Source organism: Taurulus bubalis (assembly GCF_910589615.1).
Source record: "Taurulus bubalis genome assembly, chromosome: 5".
Lineage (NCBI taxonomy): Eukaryota > Metazoa > Chordata > Actinopteri > Perciformes > Cottidae > Taurulus > Taurulus bubalis.
The window spans coordinates 235,870-258,957 of record NC_136593.1 but is presented as its reverse complement, the minus strand read 5'-3'; the positions used below and the strand labels follow the sequence as shown (position 1 = coordinate 258,957).

Below are 23,088 nucleotides of genomic sequence, written 5' to 3'. Positions count from 1 at the left end.
CAGTGGGACGTTAGAGGTCAGCTGTAGCAGCTAAGGTTGTAGCGTGGTCGGCTGTGCGCCTTGGGTTGACTGGATTTTTCAATCCGGTTGTGTGGGAGACATTTGAGTGTAAGTTGAGTGTACTTTCTGTGTGGAGACAACCTTCCCCTATATATACAGTGAGCTAACTGCTGTTTTTCTGTCCCTGTTAGGCTAAAGAGCGGATTCCCTTGCAGTTCGTTGTTTGTTTTATTTGCTAGTGTGGTGCCAAAAATGGTTGGAGCAATTGTCTCGGGGGCACATCCGAGGCTGTAGGTGGGTTGCCAGTATATGGTGACTTTGCTGAGCCTTCGGTCTTAAATACCCACCATAAGTAGCACCTGAAGACTAGGGGGGAGTTTAGCTAGTCTCTGGTTAGGCAATTAGAGGGAAGGGATTTCCGTGATGTTTGGCTGTATATGGAACATTTGATCTGTGTCTGTCGGGTTAGTGAAAAGAAGTTAAAAAACGTATTTTGGGTGTACAGGCAAGTAAGAAGTAATCGGAGGGAACATGAATGTTGTTGGTGAAAAATGCTGAGCATTTTCAGATGGATGTGGGGGATAAGCGTTTGCAGGAGAACATGAAAAGCATCTTTGTAGGAGCTATTTACTAATATTATAAGTTATTTTTCTTCACAGGTAGTATTGTTTATTTATAGTTGTTTACATAGGTTTTAGTTTGTTAATTGGATAATGCTGTGGGCACCTGGTATACTTGATGGAGTAGGCGGGTACAGGACCGGGATGCACCTGGGTAGGCCTATGTTTTTTTACCAGCACAGCGACAGGTCAGCACGGGAGAGGCAGCATGGGGCATTTTGTTTGTTTATTTGTTTGTTTGATTATTTTGAGTTACAATAAATAGCAATAAAACCAGACTCCAGCTTGGACCCTGCATTATTTTGGCTGCGTCATTTAACCAAACCTACGGTTCATCAGTGGCTTTTGATATTGGTTTATTTTCTTTAATTTATATTTATTTATTTGATTTACGGGACAAATGGCCACTACAATCTTAAAATAAAATCTGGTTGAAATGGGGTGCTCCAATCTAAACTGCATCCTGTTGATTCCGCATCAGACAAGGTTGGTGCGTCTGCCTCGAGTGGAGCTGGAGTGAGTGATGTTACAGAGTTAACTTTTGAGGAGCACAAAGAGTTGTTGTTGTGGAAATTAAATGACTTGAACTAGAAGAGTGCAGGTTGAGAGTGAGGGATGGTCGTGGGCCTTCACAGGATTCTGATGTTGCCGTTAATCTGAGATTGATTCCTCCATTTTCTGAACAAGACCCAGATACATTTTTCTTGTTTTTTGAGCGAGTAGCAGCTGGAGTAGAGGCTGGTTGGATGCTGAGCGTACGTTACTCTTACTGCATCGTAAGAGTAACGTTTTCTAACAGGAAAGGCGCAGCAAGCGTATTCCGTGCTTGATGTAGCTGATAGTAAAATGTATGTGTCTGTCAAAGCTGCAGTGTTAAGAGCCTTGGAGTTAGTGCCTGAGGCATACCGCCAGAGGGTTAGGTCTTGGAAGAAGTCTGGGAGGCAGACACACGTGGAGTTTGCCAGGGAGTTAACCACTCTCGTTGGTGTACTTCACTGGGGGTTCATTCGTTTGATGCTTTGTATGATTTGATAGTTCTGGAGCAGTTTAAAAATACTGTTCCTCGTCACATCGCTACATATCTAAGTGAACGTAAAGTCAAGACAGCGGCAGAGGCCACCATTTTGGCAGATGAGTATGTGTTGACGCACCGTGCGGACCGCGAGGGCAGGCCTCGGGACGATGCTCTGTACAGAGGAAACAGTGGTAATTTTCGACCCACAGGGAAACTGTGGGAGGAAGGAGTTGGTCCTTGGCAGGGTAAACTGGAAAGGGCCGCATGTGGTTAGTAGGTGGTTGAGGCTAGTGACCAATGTCATTACTGTAAGGGCAGGGGACATTGGAAGGCTGAATGTTCCAACAGTGGGTTCGGTAGGTGGGAATGTTAAACCTTCCGCACTGGCTGTTCCAGTCCAAACATTCAGTCATGTAGTTCCTCCGTGTGTGTTTCCTTCCTGAACCTGGAGAAGATTGCAGCTTGTAAGAGTCTGGTTTCTCAGGTTTTGTGTCTACTGGCCATCTGTCACTGCCTGGGAGTGATATCAGGGTACCGGTAAAGATACTGGGAGATACAGGTGTCTTTAATTCATTCATTGTAAGTTCTGTGCTGCCTTTTTCTCAGGAAACTAACACCGGGGAGTACATTCTAATGCGGGTATTGGGTTTAAATATACTGCCTGTCCCATTGCATAAGCTGGGGCTTGACTGTGGTTTGGTTCAGGGTGAGGTGGCCATGGGTGTATGTCCTGCATTGCCAATTAGAGGTGTGGATATTATTCTGGGAAACGACCTGGCTGTTTCCCGCAGCGATTTGGTGGTTGAGCAGCAGGCTGATCCTGCGCTTATGGAGCTCTTCGACCAAGTGCTCTCGGGGGTCGACGGGAAGGGTGCTGCAAAGGGTTATCTGATTTGTTGGTGAGAAAATGGATGCCGCACAGATAGAACTTCATGGGTAACCCTGTTTTTCAGGTTGTGGTTCCATCCCATTTCCAGAAAGAGGTGCTGAGGACGTGGAACAATCAATCTGGGCATTTGGGGTTAGGGTTAGGGTTAGGACGTACTATGTTCTCAGGTTTTTTTTTTGGCCTTGAATAAAGAGGGATGTGTCTTGTTATATCAAAACATGTCATACATGTTAGATGGCGGTAAGCCTAACCAGACCATCAAGCCGGCTCCACTGGCTCCAATTCCCGCAGTTGCCCAGCCGTTTGAGCATCTAATCATTGATTGTGTTGGTCCCTTGCCACGTTCAAAGTTTGGAAGTAACTATTTGCTTACAGTGATGCGTTAAAGTACAAGGTATCCAGCTGCCTATCAGTTGCTCACCATTACTGCTAGATCTGTGGTTAAAGCACTGTCGCAGTTCATTTCCATCTTTGGAATTCCAAAGGTCGTGATCAGGGTTCCAATTTTTCCACCCATTTGTTTTCTCAAGTCTTGAAACAGCTCCGGGTGAAACATAATCAAGCTTCTGCATACCATCCTCAGATCCAAAGGGCATTGGAGAGATTTCACCAAACTCTTAAGTCTCTGTTGCGGGGCTTTTGTGTTGAGTAGCCCTGGTTGCTGTTAGCTGCCAGAGAGGTTGTACAGGAGAGCACTGGGTTTAGCCCGAACTAGCTTGTGTTTGGGCAACCTGGACCCCCTCGAAGTTTGATTGATTATATTAATGGCTTCCGTCATGGATTGTACTTGGCTGGGGAGAAGGCTAAAGAGAGTTTAGCCTCTGCCCAGAAGAAAATGAAGCGTCTATATGATCGGAGAGCTGAGATCCACCAGTTCAGCCCTGGCAATCAGGTTCTTGTCCACACAGAGTATGTTGGACCAGAAGTGATGTGTCATACGTCCACACAGCGTGTGTTGGACCAGAAGTGATGTCTCCCCCATTTCTGCTCCATGTTTAAAAGGTCCTGATTGAATTTCCTTTAGCATCGTTTTCATGCTAAGCAAAACCCAAACTATGAAATCTGTGCCCATGATCACAAATCACCAGATTTCAGGAGCTTTAGATGAACCAAAGAGGTGGATATTTGGGATGAATGATAATTGGCAGAACTTCATGAGGTTTATGAACGTTTGTGCATTTTGTTGCCATACTTCCTTCTCAAGTCCCGCCCCTATTCTCCAATCAGTGACCCAAACAAACCTCAGACTGATTGGATTGGCTGAGATCCAATCAAATACGGTATTCTTATGAGACCGGATTTAGGGTCTTCACACACAAACACACACACACCACACCACACACACACACACACACACACAAACACACACACACACACACACACACACACACACACACACACACACACACACTTGTTCTTTGTGTGAGTGCATTGTAGGAAATCCACCTTCTATCGTGTGTGTGTGTGTTATAATACATAACCGAGTTACTGTGGTTACGGCAGTGGAAAATTGAAACAACCCTCACAGGATTTCAGAGTTTTATGGAAATGTAAAAGACAAGTTCAAGTTGCAAATTATTTTATTTCAGTTTCAGTTCTTTGTTGCTTTTTAATGTTTCATATTGGTTTAAATATTGTTTTAAAGCTCCTATATTAATAATATATATATATATATATATATATACATATATATGTATACATATATATATATATATGTATATATATATATATATATATATATATATATATATATATATACATATATATATATATATATATATATATATATATATATATATATATATATATACATATATATATACATATATATATATATATATATATATATATATATATATATATATATATATATACATATATATATATATGTATATATATATATATATATATATATATATATATATATATATATATATATATATATATATATATATATACAGTATATTATATGACACGTCTGTTAAATAGGCTGTGTGCCTGTGTGGGTTAGAGTTATCTTTGTGCCCGTGTGGGTTAGGGTTAGCTTTGTGCCTGTGTAGGTTAGGGTTAGCTTTGTGCCTGTGTAGGTTAGGGTTAGCTTTGTGCCCGTGTGGGTTAGGGTTAGCTTTGTGCCTGTGTAGGTTAGGGTTAGCTGGGTGCCCGTGTGGGTTAGGGTTAGCTTTGTGCCCGTGTGGGTTAGGGTTAGCTTTGTGCCCGTGTGGGTTAGAGTTAGCTGGATGCCCGTGTGGGTTAGTGTTAGCTGGATGCCCGTGTGGGTTAGAGTTAGCTGGATGCCCGTGTGGGTTAGAGTTAGCTGGGTGCCCGTGTGGGTTAGAGTTAGCTGGATGCCCATGTGGGTTAGGGTTAGTGTTGGATGCGATGGAGGAGAGAGGACGGAGTGTTGAGACTCACCTTGTTGGCTCTGCTCGTGGCCTGGTAGTAGATGCTGTAGCTCTTGGCCGGCGACAGCGGAGCGTTCCAGAAGCCTCCGTAGCTCTTGTTGTCTCCCACCGTGAAGGGCTGCGCCCCGCTGAGGCTGGAGGGAGGCAGGTCCGCCGCCATGTAGTAGGAGGAGTCCAGCACAGAGGCGTTACGGAAGCTCACGGGGGCGGAGAAGCACTCGGGGGCTTCGGGGGCGGCGCGCCGGGTCTTGGACTTACGCTCCTCCTTCACCACGAGCTGGTAGGAGCTGAAACACACACACACACACATTCACCACGAGCTGGTAGGAGCTGAAACACACACACACACACATTCACCACGAGCTGGTAGGAGCTGAAACACACACACACACACACACACACACACACACACACACACACACATTCACCACGAGCTGGTAGGAGCTGAAACACACACACACACACATTCACCACGAGCTGGTAGGAGCTGAAACACACACACACACATATTCACCACGAGCTGGTAGGAGCTGAAACACACACACACACACATTCACCACGAGCTGGTAGGAGCTGAAACACACACACACACACACACACATTCACCACGAGCTGGTAGGAGCTGAAACACACACACACACATTCACCACGAGCTGGTAGGAGCTGAAACACACACACACACACACATTCACCACGAGCTGGTAGGAGCTGAAACACACACACACACATTCACCACGAGCTGGTAGGAGCTGAAACACACACACACACATTCACCACGAGCTGGTAGGAGCTGAAACACACACACACACACACACATTCACCACGAGCTGGTAGGAGCTGAAACACACACACACACATTCACCACGAGCTGGTAGGAGCTGAAACACACACACACACACACACATTCACCACGAGCTGGTAGGAGCTGAAACACACACACACACATTCACCACGAGCTGGTAGGAGCTGAAACACACACACACACATTCACCACGAGCTGGTAGGAGCTGAAACACACACACACACACACACACACACACACACACACACACACACACATTCACCACGAGCTGGTAGGAGCTGAAACACACACACACACATTCACCACGAGCTGGTAGGAGCTGAAACACACACACACACATTCACCACGAGCTGGTGTGTGTGGTATGTGTATGTGTGTGTGTGTGTGTGTAGTATGTGTATGTGTGTGTGTGTGTGGTATGTATGTGTGTGTGTGTGTGTGTGTGTGTGTGTGGTATATGTATGTGTGTGTGTGTGTGGTATGTGTATGTGTGTGTGTGTGTGTGGTATGTATGTATGTATGTATGTGTGTGTGTGTGTGTGTGTGTGTGTGTGTGTGTGGTATGTATGTATGTGTGTGTGTTTGGTATGTGTGTGTGTGTGTGTGTGTGTGTGTGTGTGTGTGTGGTATGTATGTGTGTGTGTGTGTTTGTGTGTGTGTGTGGTATGTATTTATATGTGTGTGTGTGTGTGTGTGTATGTGTGTGTGTGTGTGTGTGGTATGTATGTGTGTGTGTGTGTATGTGGTATGTATATATGTGTGTGTGTGTGTGTGTGTGTGTGGTATGTATCTGTGTGTGTGTGTGTGTGTGTGTGTGTGTGTGTGTGTGTGTGTGTGGTATGTGTGTGTGTGTTTGTGTGTGTGGTATGTATGTGTGTGTGTGTGTGTGTGTGTGAGTGTGTGTGGTATGTATGTATGTGTGTGTGTGTGTGTGTGTGTGTGTGTGTGTGTGTGTGTGTGTGTGTGGTATGTGTGTGTGTGTGTGTGTGTGTGTGTGTGTGTGTGTGTGTGTGTGTGTGTGTGTGTGTGTGTTGAATCTATCCATCATGAATCATTTATTCATGATTCAGGAGTGAGTAGATTAGGAGAGGAGAGGTGGAGACGAGGACAGAAGGAGAGGAGGAGAGGAGACGAGGAGAGAAGGAGACAAGGAGAGAAAGAGAGAGATGAGGAGAGAAGGAGATGAGGAGAGAAGGAGAGCGATGAGGAGAGAAGGAGATGAGGAGAGAAGGAGACGAGGAGAGATGGAGACGAGGAGTGGAGGAGATGATGAGAGAAGGAGACGAAGAGAGGAGGAGATGAGGAGAGGAGATGAGGAGAGAAGGAGATGAGGAGAGAAGGAGATGAGGAGAGATGGCGACGAGGAGAGGAGGAGATGAGGAGAGAAGGAGACGAGGAGAGAAGGAGACGAGGAGAGAAGGAGAGAGATGAGGAGAGAAGGAGATGAGGAGAGGAGGAGATGAGGAGAGAAGGAGAGAAGGAGACGAGGAGAGAAGGAGACGAGGAGAGAAGGAGAAAGATGAGGAGAGAAAGAGATGAGGAGAGAAGTAGAGCGATGAGGAGAGAAGGAGACGAAGAGAGGAGGAGATGAGGAGAGAAGGAGATGAGGAGAGAAGGAGACGAGGAGAGGAGGAGATGAGGAGAGAAGGAGACGAGGAGATGAGGAGAGAAGGAGACGAAGATAGGAGGAGATGAGGAGAGAAGGAGATGAGGAGAGAAGGAGACGAGGAGAGGAGGAGATGAGGAGAGAAGGAGACGAGGAGATGAGGAGAGAAGGAGACGAGGGGATGAGGAGAGATGGATATGAGGAGAGGAGGAGATGAGGAGAGAAGGCGACGAGGAGATGAGGAGAGAAGGAGACGAGGAGATGAGGAGAGAAGGCGACAAGGAGAGGAGGAGATGAGGAGAGATGGAGACGAGGAGAGGAGGAGAGATGGAGACGAGGAGAGGAGGAGATGAGGAGAGATGGAGACGAGGAGAGGAGGAGAGATGGAGACGAGGAGAGGAGGAGATGAGGAGAGAAGGAGACGAGGAGAGGAGGAATAACCAGGAGAAGGGACAGAAGTAGAAAACAGAAAGTTCCATGTAAGCTAAAAGCTGTGAGCCGGGTGAGAAGGTACCTGATTGGTGCTCCTCGTGAGTGGGCGGGCTTCAGCAGGACGGTGATGGTGGTGTCCGTCTCGTTCAGCGGAGCCTCAGACTCGTACTCTGGCATCATGGGGGCTGGTGACCAAACACAAGCACTCATCACACAAGTCAATAAGTCACATCTAAGATCTTCCAGGAAGTCTATATAATAATAATATAATAATATACTACATAAGAGTAATGTTACTGTCATCACACATTATAACTCATTTGTGCTTTAAACACTGACACACTTATTGCCCTCATTACTGCTTTCACTGGTTTCATACGCACAAAACCAGAGTCAGCAGAAAGTCAGTGATGATGTCATCATGAGGCTCTGAGACACAGGACCACAGTGATGATGTCATCACGAGGCTCTGAGACACAGGACCACAGTGATTATGTCACTATGAGGCTCTGAGACACAGGACCACAGTGATGATGTCATCACGAGGCTCTGAGACACAGGACCACAGTGATGATGTCATCACGAGGCTCTGAGACACAGGACCACAGTGATGATGTCACTATGAGGCTCTGAGACACAGGACCACAGTGATGATGTCATTATGAGGCTCTGAGACACAGGACCACAGTGATGATGTCACTATGAGGCTCTGAGACACAGGATCACAGTAATGATGTCATCACGAGGCTCTGAGATACAGGACCACAGTGATGATGTCATCACGAGGCTCTGAGACACAGGACCACAGTGATGATGTCACTATGAGGCTCTGAAACACAGGACCACAGTGATGATGTCACTATGAGGCTCTGAGACACAGGACCACAGTGATGATGTCATTATGAGGCTCTGAGACACAGGACCACAGTGATGATGTCACTATGAGGCTCTGAGACACAGGATCACAGTAATGATGTCATCACGAGGCTCTGAGATACAGGACCACAGTGATGATGTCATCACGAGGCTCTGAGACACAGGACCACAGTGATGATGTCACTATGAGGCTCTGAGAAACAGGATCACAGTGATGATGTCACTATGAGGCTCTGAGACACAGGACCACAGTGATGATGTCACTATGAGGCTCTGAGACACAGGACCACAGTGATGATGTCATTATGAGGCTCTGAGACACAGGACCACAGTGATGATGTCACTATGAGGCTCTGAGACACAGGATCACAGTAATGATGTCATCACGAGGCTCTGAGATACAGGACCACAGTGATGATGTCATTATGAGGCTCTGAGATACAGGACCACAGTGATGATGTCATCACGAGGCTCTGAGATACAGGATCACAGTGATGATGTCACTATGAGGCTCTGAGACACAGAGCCACAGTGATGATGTCACTATGAGGCTCTGAAACACAGGACCACAGTGATGATGTCACTATGAGGCTCTGAAACACAGGACCACAGTGATGATGTCACTATGAGGCTCTGAAACACAGGACCACAGTGATGATGTCACTATGAGGCTCTGAAACACAGGACCACAGTGATGATGTCACTATGAGGCTCTGAGACACAGGACCACAGTGATGATGTCACTATGAGGCTCTGAAACACAGGACCACAGTGATGATGTCACTATGAGGCTCTGAGACACAGGACCATAGTGATGATGTCACTATGAGGCTCTGAAACACAGGACCACAGTGATTATGTCACTATGAGGCTCTGAGACACAGGACCATAGTGATGATGTCACTATGAGGCTCTGAGACACAGGACCATAGTGATGATGTCATTATGAGGCTCTGAGACACAGGACCACAGTAATGATGTCACTATGAGGCTCTGAGACACAGGATCACAGTAATGATGTCATCACGAGGCTCTGAGATACAGGACCACAGTGATGATGTCACTATGAGGCTCTGAGACACAGGACCACAGTGATGATGTCATCACGAGGCTCTGAGATACAGGACCACAGTGATGATGTCACTATGAGGCTCTGAGATACAGGACCACAGTGATGATGTCACTATGAGGCTCTGAGACACAGGTTCACAGTAATGATGTCATCACGAGGCTCTGAGATACAGGACCACAGTGATGATGTCACTATGAGGCTCTGAGATACAGGACCACAGTGATGATGTCACTATGAGGCTCTGAGACACAGGTTCACAGTAATGATGTCATCACGAGGCTCTGAGATACAGGACCACAGTGATGATGTCATCACGAGGCTCTGAGATACAGGACCACAGTGATGATGTCACTATGAGGCTCTGAGACACAGGTTCACAGTAATGATGTCATCACGAGGCTCTGAGATACAGGACCACAGTGATGATGTCATCACGAGGCTCTGAGACACAGGACCACAGTGATGATGTCACTATGAGGCTCTGAGACACAGGACCATAGTGATGATGTCACTATGAGGCTCTGAGACACAGGACCACAGTGATTATGTCACTATGAGGCTCTGAGACACAGGACCACAGTGATGATGTCACTATGAGGCTCTGAGACACAGGACCATAGTGATGATGTCACTATGAGGCTCTGAGACACAGGACCACAGTAATGATGTAATTATGAGGCTCTGAGATACAGGACCACAGTGATGATGTCACTATGAGGCTCTGAGACACAGGACCACAGTGATGATGCCACTATGAGGCTCTGAGACACAGGACCATAGTGATGATGTCACTATGAGGCTCTGAGACACAGGACCACAGTAATGATGTCATAATGAGGCTCTGAGATACAGAACCACAGTGATGATGTCACTATGAGGCTCTGAGACACAGGACCACAGTGATGATGTCATCACGAAGCTCTGAGACACAGGACCACAGTGATGATGTCATCACGAAGCTCTGAGACACACCATATGTTTTCAGGTGGCTTTACTTTGATCTTTGGGATGAAATAAAGGAAGGGCAGAGTCACATCTACATGTTAAACAATAAGGTCAACATTTAAAAACAGTTGGTGAGTTTATGTGGGTTTGACATGATGGTCTAGTAGCAGTGCTCATATCTCGTGACGTTAAAAGCAATAAAAAGATGGATGCATGCTCAAGAAACAATTTCCCATTCCTCTTGCCCTCATGCTGAAGGTGCACCTCCTCCTCCTCTCCTCCATGTCCATCACCTCCCCTCCTCCTCCTCTCCTCCATGTCCATCACCTCCCCTCCTCCACCTCCCACGGACATCCATCTCTGTCCGTCTACACCCTTTAATTGAGATCTCTTCATCCGTCAGCCGCCGAATGAGATAATGAAGATTGGGGACGGCGTGACATTTGGAGGGAGACATCTCGGCTATGTGTTTTCTTCCCTCAATGCTAAATGTTGGTAGATTTGAAAGGAAGATGGTGAAATGGAGGCTCCGGAAAGGTCATGTTAAAGTCACGAGACAGACAGAGAGGGTGAGACAGAGAGGGTGAGACAGAAAACTAACAAGGATGTATGTGGCATCAGTCTGTTTACACCAAGAGAGAACCGACTCCGCTGACAGCTGGAATACTAATTAATCAACATGTTCGCCCATTTTCTGCCATATAAATTGGTTGTTTTTCTTTTTTGTGTTGTGCCATCGACATTTTGTCTGGGCAGCGACATAAACAGAGGAAAGATATAAAGGAGTCGCTCAGACACAGAGAGAGAGACAGTGCCCACCTCCTTTATCTTCATAAGCCCCTCCTTTATCCTCATAATAAGCCCTCCTTAATTCTCATAAGCCCCTCCTTTATCCTTATAAACCCCTCCTTAATCCTCACAATAAGCCCCTCCTTTATCCTCACAATAAGCCCCTCCTTAATCCTCACAATAAGCCCCTCCTTAATCCTTATGATAAGCCCCTCCTTAATCCTCACAATAAGCCCCTCCTTCATCCTCATAATAAGCCCCTCCTTAATTCTCATAAGCCCCTCCTTTATCCTCATGAAACCCCTCCTTAATCTTCACAATAAACCCCTCCTTAATCCTCACAATAAGCCCCTCCTTTATCCTCACAATAAGCCCCTCCTTTATCGTCACAGTAAGCCCCCCCTTAATCTTCACTATAAGCCCCTCCTTTATCCTCACAATAAGCCCCTTCTTTATCCTCACAATAAGCCCCTCCTTTATCGTCACAGTAAGCCCCCCTTAATCTTCACTATAAGCCCCTCCTTTATCCTCACAATAAGCCCCTCCTTTATCCTCACAATAAGCCCCTCCTTTAGCCTCACAATAAGCCCCTCCTTTATCCTCACAGTAAGCCCCTCCTTTATCCTCACAGTAAGCCCCCCCTTAATCTTCACTATAAGCCCCTCCTTTATCCTCACAATAAGCCCCTCCTTTATCCTCACAAGAAACCCCTCCGTAATCCTCACAATAAACCCCTCCTTTATCCTCACAAAAAGCCCCTCCTTAATCCTTATAATAAGCCCCTCCTTTATCCTCACAATAAGCCCCTCCTTAATCCTTATAATAAGCCCCTCCTTTATCCTCACAATAAGCCCCTCCTTAATCCTTATAATAAGCCCCTCCTTTATCCTCACAATAAGACCGTCCTTAATCTTCACTATAAGCCCCTCCTTTATCCTCACAATAAGCCCCTCCTTTATCCTCACAAGAAACCCCTCCGTAATCCTCACAATAAACCCCTCCTTTATCCTCACAAAAAGCCCCTCCTTAATCCTCACAATAAACCCCTCCTTTATCCTCACTAAAAGCCCCTCCTTTATCCTCACAATAAGCCCCTCCTTTATCCTCACAATAAGCCCCTCCTTTATCCTCACTATAGGCCCCTCCTTTATCCTCACAATAAGCCCCTCCTTTATCCTCACAATAAGCCCCTCCTTTAACCTCATTAGCCCTAACCCATGTCACATGATCAGACCCATGCTGTGGACGGAGGCGGGATGAGGACCTGCTATCCTGGTGGAGATGCGGGTGGTGATGGGCGGCCCGAAGCCCTTGTTGGTGGAGGCTTTGATGGTGAAGAAGTAGGCGGTGCCCGGGTAGAGGCCCACGAACAGGTGGAGGGTCTCGTTCCTCAGCTTGAACACCCGGCCCCTCTGGGTCGTGAGGTCGGCGCTGGGGTCCAGCGAGCTCAGCGCCTTGTAGGTGATCTGCAGGAGGACAGGAGGCACATTTCAGCTCCACCTGGTTGGACATCCAGCGCTTCACTTTCGACACTTTCATCTTCTTTCTTTCATTTTTAAAAGTCGTTTCACATACCAACATCAATTTATCATCAATTTAAAATCACAGTATGTCTAGAATACTCTGGTGTTCATCTTCGATTAGCGTCGGGTTCCCGTTAGCATTGGCCTGTTGTGCCCAGATGCTAACGTAGAACGCTCTTTGGTTCCATGTTTGTGTAAAGCACACAGGGAGAGAAACACAACACTCCTGCAGAGATGTTTATGCTTTATCAATGCTGCCAATTCAATGAAAATATGAATCAGTATTTTTTTATTTTCTTTGCTCTCTTGACAACAATAAGCTGAAAGATGACAGGCTGAAATCGACGTGTGTTGCTGGACTTTAGTAGGAAAACATTCAGATATTATACGTTATACACATTATTCACATTTCACATTGAGCTGGTTAAGTCGTATTCATCAGATCGATCTCAGTTTGTATTTGTAAACGATGAAGCCGCGATGAATCACCACCTTAACGTGGTGGAGGAGTTTGAGTGGCTCAGTGATCCTGGGAGCTATGTTGTCCGGGGCGTCAGCCCCTGGTAGGGTCTCCCAAGGCAAACAGGTCTCGGGGGAGAGCCCAGACTAAGAGCGGTTCAAAAAACCCTGATGATGTACGGCCCACGGAATGAAGCTACCTCGCCCGGACAAGGGAAACCGGGGCACCCTCCCGGAGCCAGACCCGGGAGGGGAGCTCGACGGCGAGCGTCTGGTGGCCGGGCTTTCACCCATGGGGCCCGGTCGGGCTCAGCCCGAAAAAAGATCATGGACCAGCAACCCTGTGGACTCACCACCCGCGGGGGGAAGCATCGGGGTCGGGTGCTATGCAGACCGGGCGGCGGGCCAGGCAGGAGACCTGGGCGAGCCGATCGCCGGCAGCATAGACTAGCTCTAGGGACGTGGAACGTCACCTCGCTAGCGGGGAAAGAGCCGGAGCTGGTGCAGGAGGTGGAGCGGTACCAGCTAGATTTAGTTGGGCTCACCTCCACGCACAGCATGGGCTCTGGAACCAAGCTCCTGGAGAAGGGTTGGACTTTGTCCTTTTCTGGAGTTGCCCAGGGTGAGAGGCGCCTGGCGGGAGTGGGGATACTCACGAGCCCCCGGCTGAGCGCCGCTATGTTGGAGTTTTCCCCGGAGAACGAGAGGGTCGCCTCCCTGCGCCTACGGGTTGCAGGGAGTAAAGCTCTGACTGTTGTCTGTGCTTATGCACCGAACAGCAGTTCGGAGTATCCGGCCTTCTTGGAGTCGGTGGGAGGGGTCCTGGAAAGGGCGCCGCCTGCCGACTCCATAGTTCTCCTGGGAGACTTCAACGCTCACGTGGGCAATGACAGAGAAACCTGGCGGGGCGTGATTGGGAGGAACGGCTTGCCCGATCTGAACCCGAATGGTGTTTTGTTGTTGGACTTCTGTGCTAGCCACAGTTTGTCCATAACGAACACCATGTTCGAGCATAAGGTGGCTCATAAGTGTACCTGGTACCAGAACACCTTAGGCCGGAGATCAATGATCGACTTTGTAGTCGTATCATCTGATCTGCGGCCGTATGTCTTGGACACTCGGGTGAAGAGAGGAGCAGAGCTGTCAACTGATCACCACCTGGTGGTGAGTTGGATCAGATGGCGGGGGAGTCGGCTAGAAAGACCTGGCAAGCCCAAACGTGTAGTGAGGGTGAACTGGGAACGTCTGGCGGAGGATCCTGTCCGGGAGGTCTTCAACTCCCACCTCCGGAAGAACTTCTCACAAATCCCGAGGGAGGCTGCGGACATGGAACCCGAGTGGACCATGTTCAAAGCCTCTATTGTGGACGCGGCTGCTCGGAGCTGTGGCCAGAAGGTCATCGGTGCCTGTCGTGGCGGCAACCCAAGAACCCGGTGGTGGACACCGGGGGTGAGGGAAGCCGTCAAACTGAAGAAGGAGGCTTTTCGGGGCTGGCTGGCCCAGGGGTCTCCTGAAGCAGCTGACGGGTACCGGCAGGCCATAAGGGCTGCAGCTGCGATGGTCGCGGATGCTAAAACTCGGGCATGGGAGGAGTTCGGGGAGGCCATGGAGAAGGACTTTCGGTTGGCCTCAAGGAAGTTCTGGCAAACCATCCAACGGCTCAGGAAGGGAAAGCAGGGCCTACCCCAGGCTGTTCTCAGCGGGGGGGGGGGGAACTGCTGACCCGGACTGGGGACATCGTCGGGCGGTGGAAAGAGCACTTTGAGGAATTCCTAAACCCGGCTAACATGTCCCCCGGAGAGGGGGCAGCGCCGGAAGTCTTTGGGGTGGTTTCTCCCATATCCCTGGCAGAGGTCGCTAAGGTAGTCAAAAAGCTCCTTGGTGGCAAGGCGCCAGGGGTGGATGAGATCCGCCCTGAGATGCTGAAAGCACTGGACATTGTTGGGCTGTCTTGGTTGACACGCCTTTTCAGTGTCGCATGGGGGTCGGGAACAGTGCCCATGGACTGGCAGACCGGGGTGGTGGTTCCCATCTTCAAGAAGGGGGACCGGAGAGTGTGCTCAAACTATCGTGGCATCACACTGCTCAGCCTCCCGGGAAAAGCTTATGCCAGGGTGCTGGAAGGGAGGCTCCGACCGCTTGTCGAACCTCAGATTCAAGACGAGCAGTGCGGATTCCGTCCCGGTCGTGGAACAGTGGACCAGCTCTTTACCCTTGCAAGACTACTGGAGGGGTCCTGGGAGTTTGCCCAACCAGTCTACATGTGCTTTGTGGACTTGGAGAAGGCTTTCGACCGGGTCCCTCGGGGGTTTTTGTGGGGGGTGCTGCGGGAGTATGGGGTGCCGGACCCGTTGGCACGGGCTATCCGGTCTTTGTACGCCTGCAGTAGGAGCTGTGTTCGTATCCTCGGTAGTAAGTCAGACACGTTCCCGGTGGGTGTTGGCCTCCGCCAGGGCTGCCCTTTATCACCGGTCCTGTTCGTGACCTTCATGGACAGGATATCTAGGCGCAGCCAGGGGGCGCAGAGGATCCGGTTCGGGAGTCTCGGGATCGCCTCTCTGCTGTTCGCGGATGATGTGGTCCTGTTTGCCTCCTCGGATTGTGACCTCCAGCATTCACTGGGGCGTTTTGCAGCCGAGTGTGAAGCGGCAGGGATGAGAGTTAGCGCCTCCAAATCTGAGGCCATGGTGCTCTGCCGGAAACCGGTGGATTGCTCCCTCCAGGTGGGGACAAACTGCCTACCCCAAGCGAGGGAGTTCAAGTATCTCGGGGTCTTGTTCACGAGTGAGGGTAAGGTGGAGCGGGAGATCGACAGACGGATCGGTGCGGCTGCAGCAATAAAACAGGCGCTGTACCGGTCCGTCCTGGTGAAGAGGGAGCTGAGCCGGAAGGCGAAGCTCTCCATTTACTGGTCGGTCTATGTTCCAACCCTCACCTATGGTCACGAACTCTGGGTCGTGACCGAAAGAACGAGATCTCGTATACAAGCGGCCGAAATGAGCTTCCTCCGCAGGGTGGCCGGGCTCACCCTTAGAGATAGGGTAAGGAGCTCGGACATCAGGAGGGAGCTTGGAGTCGAGTCGCTGCTCCTTCGTGTCGAAAGGAGTCAGCTGAGGTGGTTCAGGCATCTAGTCAGGATGCCTCCTGGACGCCTCCCATTAGAGGTTTTCCAGGCACGTCCAACTGGTAGGAGACCCCGGGGAAGACCAAGGACACGCTGGAGGGATTATATCTCCCGGCTGGCCTTGGAACGCCTCGGGATCCCCCAGAATGAGCTGGAAAGTGTTGCGGGTGAGAGGGAAGCCTGGGTCGGCCTGCTGAACCTGCTGCCACCGCGACCCGACCCCGGATAAGCGGCTGATAATGGATGGATGGATGGAAGCCGCGATGGCCACCAGTGTTCGTCATGGAGTTCCACAAGGTTCTGTGCTTGGACCAATTTTATTCACCGTATACGTATATGCTTCCTCTAGGCAATATTATCAGAAAACACTCCATAAATTTTCACTGCTATGCCCATGATACTCAACTATATCTGTCGATCAAGCCAGATGAAATCCACCAGGTCGCTAAACTTCAAGCGTGTCTTAAAGACATCAACACCTGGATGACCTGCAACTTCCTGCTGCTGAACTCGGACAAGACTGAAGTTATTTTACTCGGCCCAGAACACCTCAGAAATCAAGTATCTGATGATATGGTTTCCCTGGATGGCATCACTCTGGCATCCACCACCACCGTAAGGAATCTCTGAGTAATCTTTGATCAAGACTTTTTTTTCTTACCTACGTAACATTTCAAAAATCAGGCACATCCTGTCTCAAAGCGATGCAGAAACATTGATTCACGCATTTGTTACTTCTAGACTGGATTACTGTAACTCCGTATTATCAGGCTGCTCCGGTAAGTCCCTTGGATCTCTCCAGTTGATCCAGAATGCTGCAGCTTGTGTACTAACGAGGACTAGGAAGAGAGATCACATTACTCCTGTACTAGCTGCTCTCCACTGGCTTCCTGTAAGATCAAGAATCATATTTAAAATCCTTCTCCTTACCTACAAAGCCTTAAGTGGTGATGCACCATCATATCTTAACCACTTCCAAACCGGCCCCCGAGAGGCTGCGGTTTGACAGTGTTTACATTTTTTAAATATTCATAGTTTCGCGATAATACATCGCAGAAATATGCTTTGACGTCTAGCAGAAAGAGGAGACTTCCTGCTTCCGCTGCCTGCACCCTACAACATTTTACCATAATTCAGGCAAGAGTTTGGGGCATTGGCGTGTCATATGCGCGCAAGCTCTACCTGTGAGATCTCAGACTGCTGGACTACCTGAATCCTGCCTGAGTACACTCTAAATAAGTTTCTCTGCAATATAACTATTGTATCTGCTGTGTTGGGTTCTACTAGATTGTTAGTCTGTACTGTCTGTTTTATCTGAACTGTCTACGCCGGGACCTTGCCTTGACTCGAGCGACTAAAAACGCAACGAAACCAGCTAGGGTTAAGTATCTGTAATCCACATATACTAGGGACTAAGCTGTATTTAACTGTTTAACTTTCTACTTTACTACTATTTAAACTGACCTTTGTCCTTGTATCAGTTTTGGCAAGACTTAAATGTTCTTGTAAAACTGACACCTTTTGATTGGTGGCCACTCCACTAACGACCTGAGGCGGAGTCTACACAGCTGTAGCTAATTTTGTTTCCCATCCATACCTGTGTACATATCCACTCGTAGATACTATAGGCCTCGTACTCGTTCACACCTGCATCAAAATCTCTCGTCTGTTACTTACCCCACCCGCTCCACACAGATCCAACACCTCGTCACAGGAGGCCTCTGGAACTGCCAGTCAGCTAACCGCAAGGCAGACTTCATCTCTGGCTTCGCTATCAAGCAATCGCTGGACTTCCTGGCTCTCACCAAGACTTGGATCACACCAGACAACACATCTACCCCTGCTGCCCTCTCCTCTGCCTTCTCTTTCGGCCACACACCACGGCCCACTGGCCGGGGTGGCGGTACTGGTTTACTCATCTCCCCCACTGGTCGGGGTGGTGGCACAGGTCTACTCATCTCCCCCAAATGGAATTTCTCTCCCTACCCGCTTCCACTGTCTTTTGAGTTTCATGCTGTGACGGTTACTCATCCGGTCCAACTAAACATTGTTGTTCTCTACCTTCCACCTGGTTCTTTGGGAGATTTCTTGGAAGAACTAGATATCCTCCTATCGAACTTCCCAGAAAACGGCCCCACGTTCATCTTTCTGGGTGACTTCAACATCCAGACAGAGAAGTCATGTGACCTGGTACTCTTACTATCTTCCTTTGCTTTCTCACTCAGTCCTTCCCCTCCTACTCACAAAGCTGGCAACCACATTGACTATATTTTTACCAGAAACTGCTCTACATCTGACCTCACTGTAACTCCACTTCATGTCTCTGACCACTTCTTCATCTCTTACTCTCTCCCACTCTTTGGAACTGACAACCCTCTCACACCAACAGACTCTGCACCTGTCCGTCGTAACATTCGCTCCCTCTCTCCCTCCTCTCTGGCCTCGTCTGTTCTGTCAGCCCTTCCTTCAACTGACTCTTTCTCACTCATGCAGCCTAACTCTGCCTTTAACCAAGTCTCCTCCTTTCTCCACCAGAACAACCGTCTGGACCCTCACCAGTCTGGATGCAAGGCCTCAACAGAGACCAGAACAACCTTCTGGACCCTCACCAGTCTGGATTCAAGGCCTCAACAGAGACCAGAACAACCTTCTGGACCCTCACCAGTCTGGATTCAAGGCCTCAACAGAGACCAGAACAACCTTCTGGACCCTCACCAGTCTGGATTCAAGGCCTCAACAGAGACCATAACAACCTTCTGGACCCTCACCAGTCTGGATTCAAGGTCTCAACAGAGACTGCCCTCCTTGCTGTCTCTGAGCAGCTTCACACTGCTAGAGCAGCCTCTCTCTTTTCTCTGTCCTTATCCTTCTAGACCTTTCTGCTGCCTTTGACACAGTGAACCACCAGATCCTTATCTCCTCCCTCCAGGACCTTGGTATCACAGGCACTGCTCTCTCTCTTCTCATCCTACCTCAATGACCGCACCTACCGGATAACTTGGAGAGGATCTGTGTCTGAATGTTGTCCTCTCATTACTGGGGTCCCTCAAGGCTCCGTCCTGGATCCTCTCCTCTTCTCTCTGTACACCAACTCTCTCGGCTCTGTCATCCACTCGCATGGCTTCTCCTACCATAGCTATGCTGATGACACCTAACTGATCCTCTCGTTTCCCCAGTCAGAAACACGGGTAGAAGCACAAATCTCTGCCTGTCTGACTGACATCTCTCAGTGGATGTCCGCACACCACCAAATTAACCCTGACAAAACTGAACTACTTTTCCTTGCAGGAAAAGGCTCTCCCACCCACGACCTCACTGTTACCTTCAACAAATCGGTGTTGGCACCGACCCCGACTGCCAGGAATCTCGGCGTGACACTCAACAGACAGCTCTCCCTGACAGACAACATCACCGCAACAACACGTTCCTGTAGGTTCATGCTGTACAACATCAGGAGAATACGTCCCCTTCTCAACCAGAAGGCAGCACGGGTTCTTGTACAGGCTCTGATCATCTCGCGCCTTGACTACTGTAACTCCCTCCTGGCAGGTCTACCTGCTATTGCAGGGGTGGGCAAACTTTTTGGCTCAGGGGCCACATTGAATAAAAAAAATTGACAGATGGGCCGGGCCAGTATCAGATGGATGGAGGAGAGTGTTTGTGTGAACATGTCACGGGAGGACAATGTTTAGGACCCAAATGCAGACCACATGAGAGTATGAGTATCTGGTAAAACAGATCATTGGAGCCAAAGGGAAGGTGGGGAGCCTGTGGTCCGCCATAGGGGGTGCTGGGCGGTGTGAGACCCGTGGCTCTACACTGGACGACGGCGAGGCCGGCAGGGGGCGGTGTGAGAATATAACGTAAATGACTCAGCTTTTTTGTTCAACTCGCTGGTTAAATCTTCATCAATTGGTTCTACACGCCAAGTCACTGTGTGATAAACTAAATTTTTCAAATTTGTTTTTGCTCTCTGGACATAAGAGACCATTTCTACCATACATTCTTTCAAAAACTCTCCTTCAGAGAAAGGGTTGCTGACTTTTGCTGATTTGAATGCTAGCAAAAAACTTGCCTTGGTGCTTGATTCTTGTATAGCAGTTTGAAAAAAAAAAATATATATAAAATATTTAAAATATAAAAAATATTTTGCTGACTCTTTAAATTGGCTGCCATTTAAAGAGTCAGCAAAATATTTTTTATATTTTAAATATTTTATATAAACTGACTCTTTAAATTGGCTGCCAACCTCTTAGCAGTAGCCGCCCGTTCTGTCGTTGACTGTTGGCTAGCATAGTTAGCATGCTTGGCGGAAAAGTGGCTGCTAATATTGTATTCTTTGAATACTGCAATGGTTTCTTGGCAAATAAGACATACTGCCTTTGATCGTACTTCGGTGAAAAAATACTTAGCAGTCCACTCATTAAAGACTCTGCACTCACTGTCGACTTTTCTTTTCTTGGGTCCACTCATTGTGACAGAAGGGATCACTGCAGGAGGCTGACAGACAGAACCCTATATGTCACATGACATGAGCGCGCAGGGTGGCGCAGTTCCGTGGGTCGAATGTGGTTAGTTATGTTAGTTATACTGAGGAAAAATACTCTGCATGCAGCTGTCAGTTCATTTTACAACTCTAAAACTGTTGTAGTACAAACCCTGTCTTCGGCGACAGAAAGTGATTCATATTACCGTAATTCTTCTAAAGTTAACGCTATACGACATAATTAAAAAGGATTCTGACCGCTAAGAAGTGGAGCTTTTCAGTGTTTTGCGGTATATTACGGTAATAAAAAAAATAAAAAAGTGTCGCCCTTGTCTGTGGGATCAGTGGGGAAGGGGTGGAATTGACCAGCACAGCACAGCAAGTGTTGTGTGTCGCTCTAGTTCAGCAGAACTCGGCAGGCAGCGGTCCGCACGGCGCGTACAAACTGCTGAAACGCCTCTCTGTTCCCGACTTGATTTTCCCGAAGCACGATGACCACAACAGACCAGCGTTGATGTTCGGTTGCGTACCGTGCTACGAACAGATCGGGTCCAGTCTACATCCAGGACATGGTAACACCGTAAACCCCAGCTCGTTCGCTCCGCTCGGCTTCTGCCAATCGGGCTTGTAGCTCCGTCACTGCGAGCTAAACACTCAACAAAGTCACGGCTGTTTGCTGTCCTGGATCCTCAATGGTGGAGTGAGCTCCCCAATGACATCAGGACAGCAGAAAGTCTCTACATTTTCCGTCGCAAACTAAAAACCCATCTTTTTCGACTACACCTTGAATAAAGAAGGTAGCGCCGTAGTAGCGCTTTGGTAGCACTTAGATGGTACTTACTAATAGCACTTTGTAGTTTAACTTGATTGAAATTGTACTTTTCTTGATTCTTGTTGTTCTCAGTTTGTACTCATAGTGGAATTGCACTTATTGTAAGTCGCTTTGGATAAAAGCGTCAGCTAAATGAAATGTAATGTAATATGACGCTGTGCCAAAAAGGTACTCGTCACACAAAATCCTTCACCGTGATTTGTTGAATCATATGTCCGTCGACATTTGGTGAAATAAACGAACCAATGAACACTCAAGAAACTCACAAAGAACCAGCATACATCGCAGATTTAATCGCAGATTTACTGACCAGGCCGTCAGTTTTATAATCCCGTATGTGTGTCCCGTGCGTCCCGGGACTATTTTCTCTGTCGCTGAAATGCGATACACAACGTTTGGTGGCTACAACTATTTTGTGCTGAAAGGGAGCTTACTATTACTATTTATAAAGTCGCAGGTACCCGTATTATAAAAGCAATAAGATACTCGAGGCAGTACTGTATCTACAATTATGTACAGTTCAAGAGTTTGCCTAACAACTCCCTTGAACTGTACATTATTGCACGACACAGTACTGCCTCTCGTACCTTATTGCTTAATTAACATACACTTTAACTTAAACACTCATGTCACTTTAACTTACACTTACATTAACGTTATCTGTTTGTCCGAGCACTTTATCTTATACTAGATTTAATATCATTGCACTGTTGTTGTCTTTGATTGTTGTTTGTCTCGTCTAACATCTCATGTCTAACGTATGCACCTTCCACCTAGCAAAATTCCTTGTTTGTGTAAACATTCCTGGCAATAAATGGTTTCTGATTCTGATTATGGGCGTGTGAGTGTGAGTGAGTGTGTGTGTGTGTGTGTGTGTGTGTGTGTGTGTGTGTGTGTGTGTGTGTGTGTGTGTGTGTGTGTGTGAGTATGTGTGTCCTGAATCCCCTCAGGCAGAGACACAGGAGACGGGGTCAGCAGCTGAAGGACAGCAGACTAAACATAGTTTATCGACAACAAGGGAAACGATCCGGAGGAACCAGGAGCCGGGAATCCTTCTACGTCTGATTCTTCAATAAGTTCTTCTTTCTACCAGGAAGTCAAACTATAATCTGTGACTCTAATCACAGTTCATGTTGTTCAAAGGTTGGAGAGCCATAATAATAATAGTCAGATCTTATTCAATGTGAAAACCTATAATTCAGGTATTTCCTGATAT

At 48.0% G+C, this 23,088-nt stretch overlaps 1 protein-coding gene across 1 annotated transcript in view; it reads right to left on the bottom strand.

The window, feature by feature from the left end:
• Positions 1-23,088, bottom strand: part of ptprt (protein tyrosine phosphatase receptor type T) — a gene marked incomplete at its 3' end in the record, with an annotated part of 227,370 nt that overhangs the window by 101,137 nt on the left and 103,145 nt on the right. The window contains exons 11-13 of the mRNA XM_079218368.1: positions 12,713-12,914; positions 7,849-7,951; positions 4,937-5,213 (exon numbers count right to left, since the gene is read on the bottom strand). Coding sequence (XP_079074494.1) covers positions 4,937-5,213; positions 7,849-7,951; positions 12,713-12,914 — 582 coding nt within the window. The remainder of the gene's footprint in view (positions 1-4,936; positions 5,214-7,848; positions 7,952-12,712; positions 12,915-23,088) is intronic.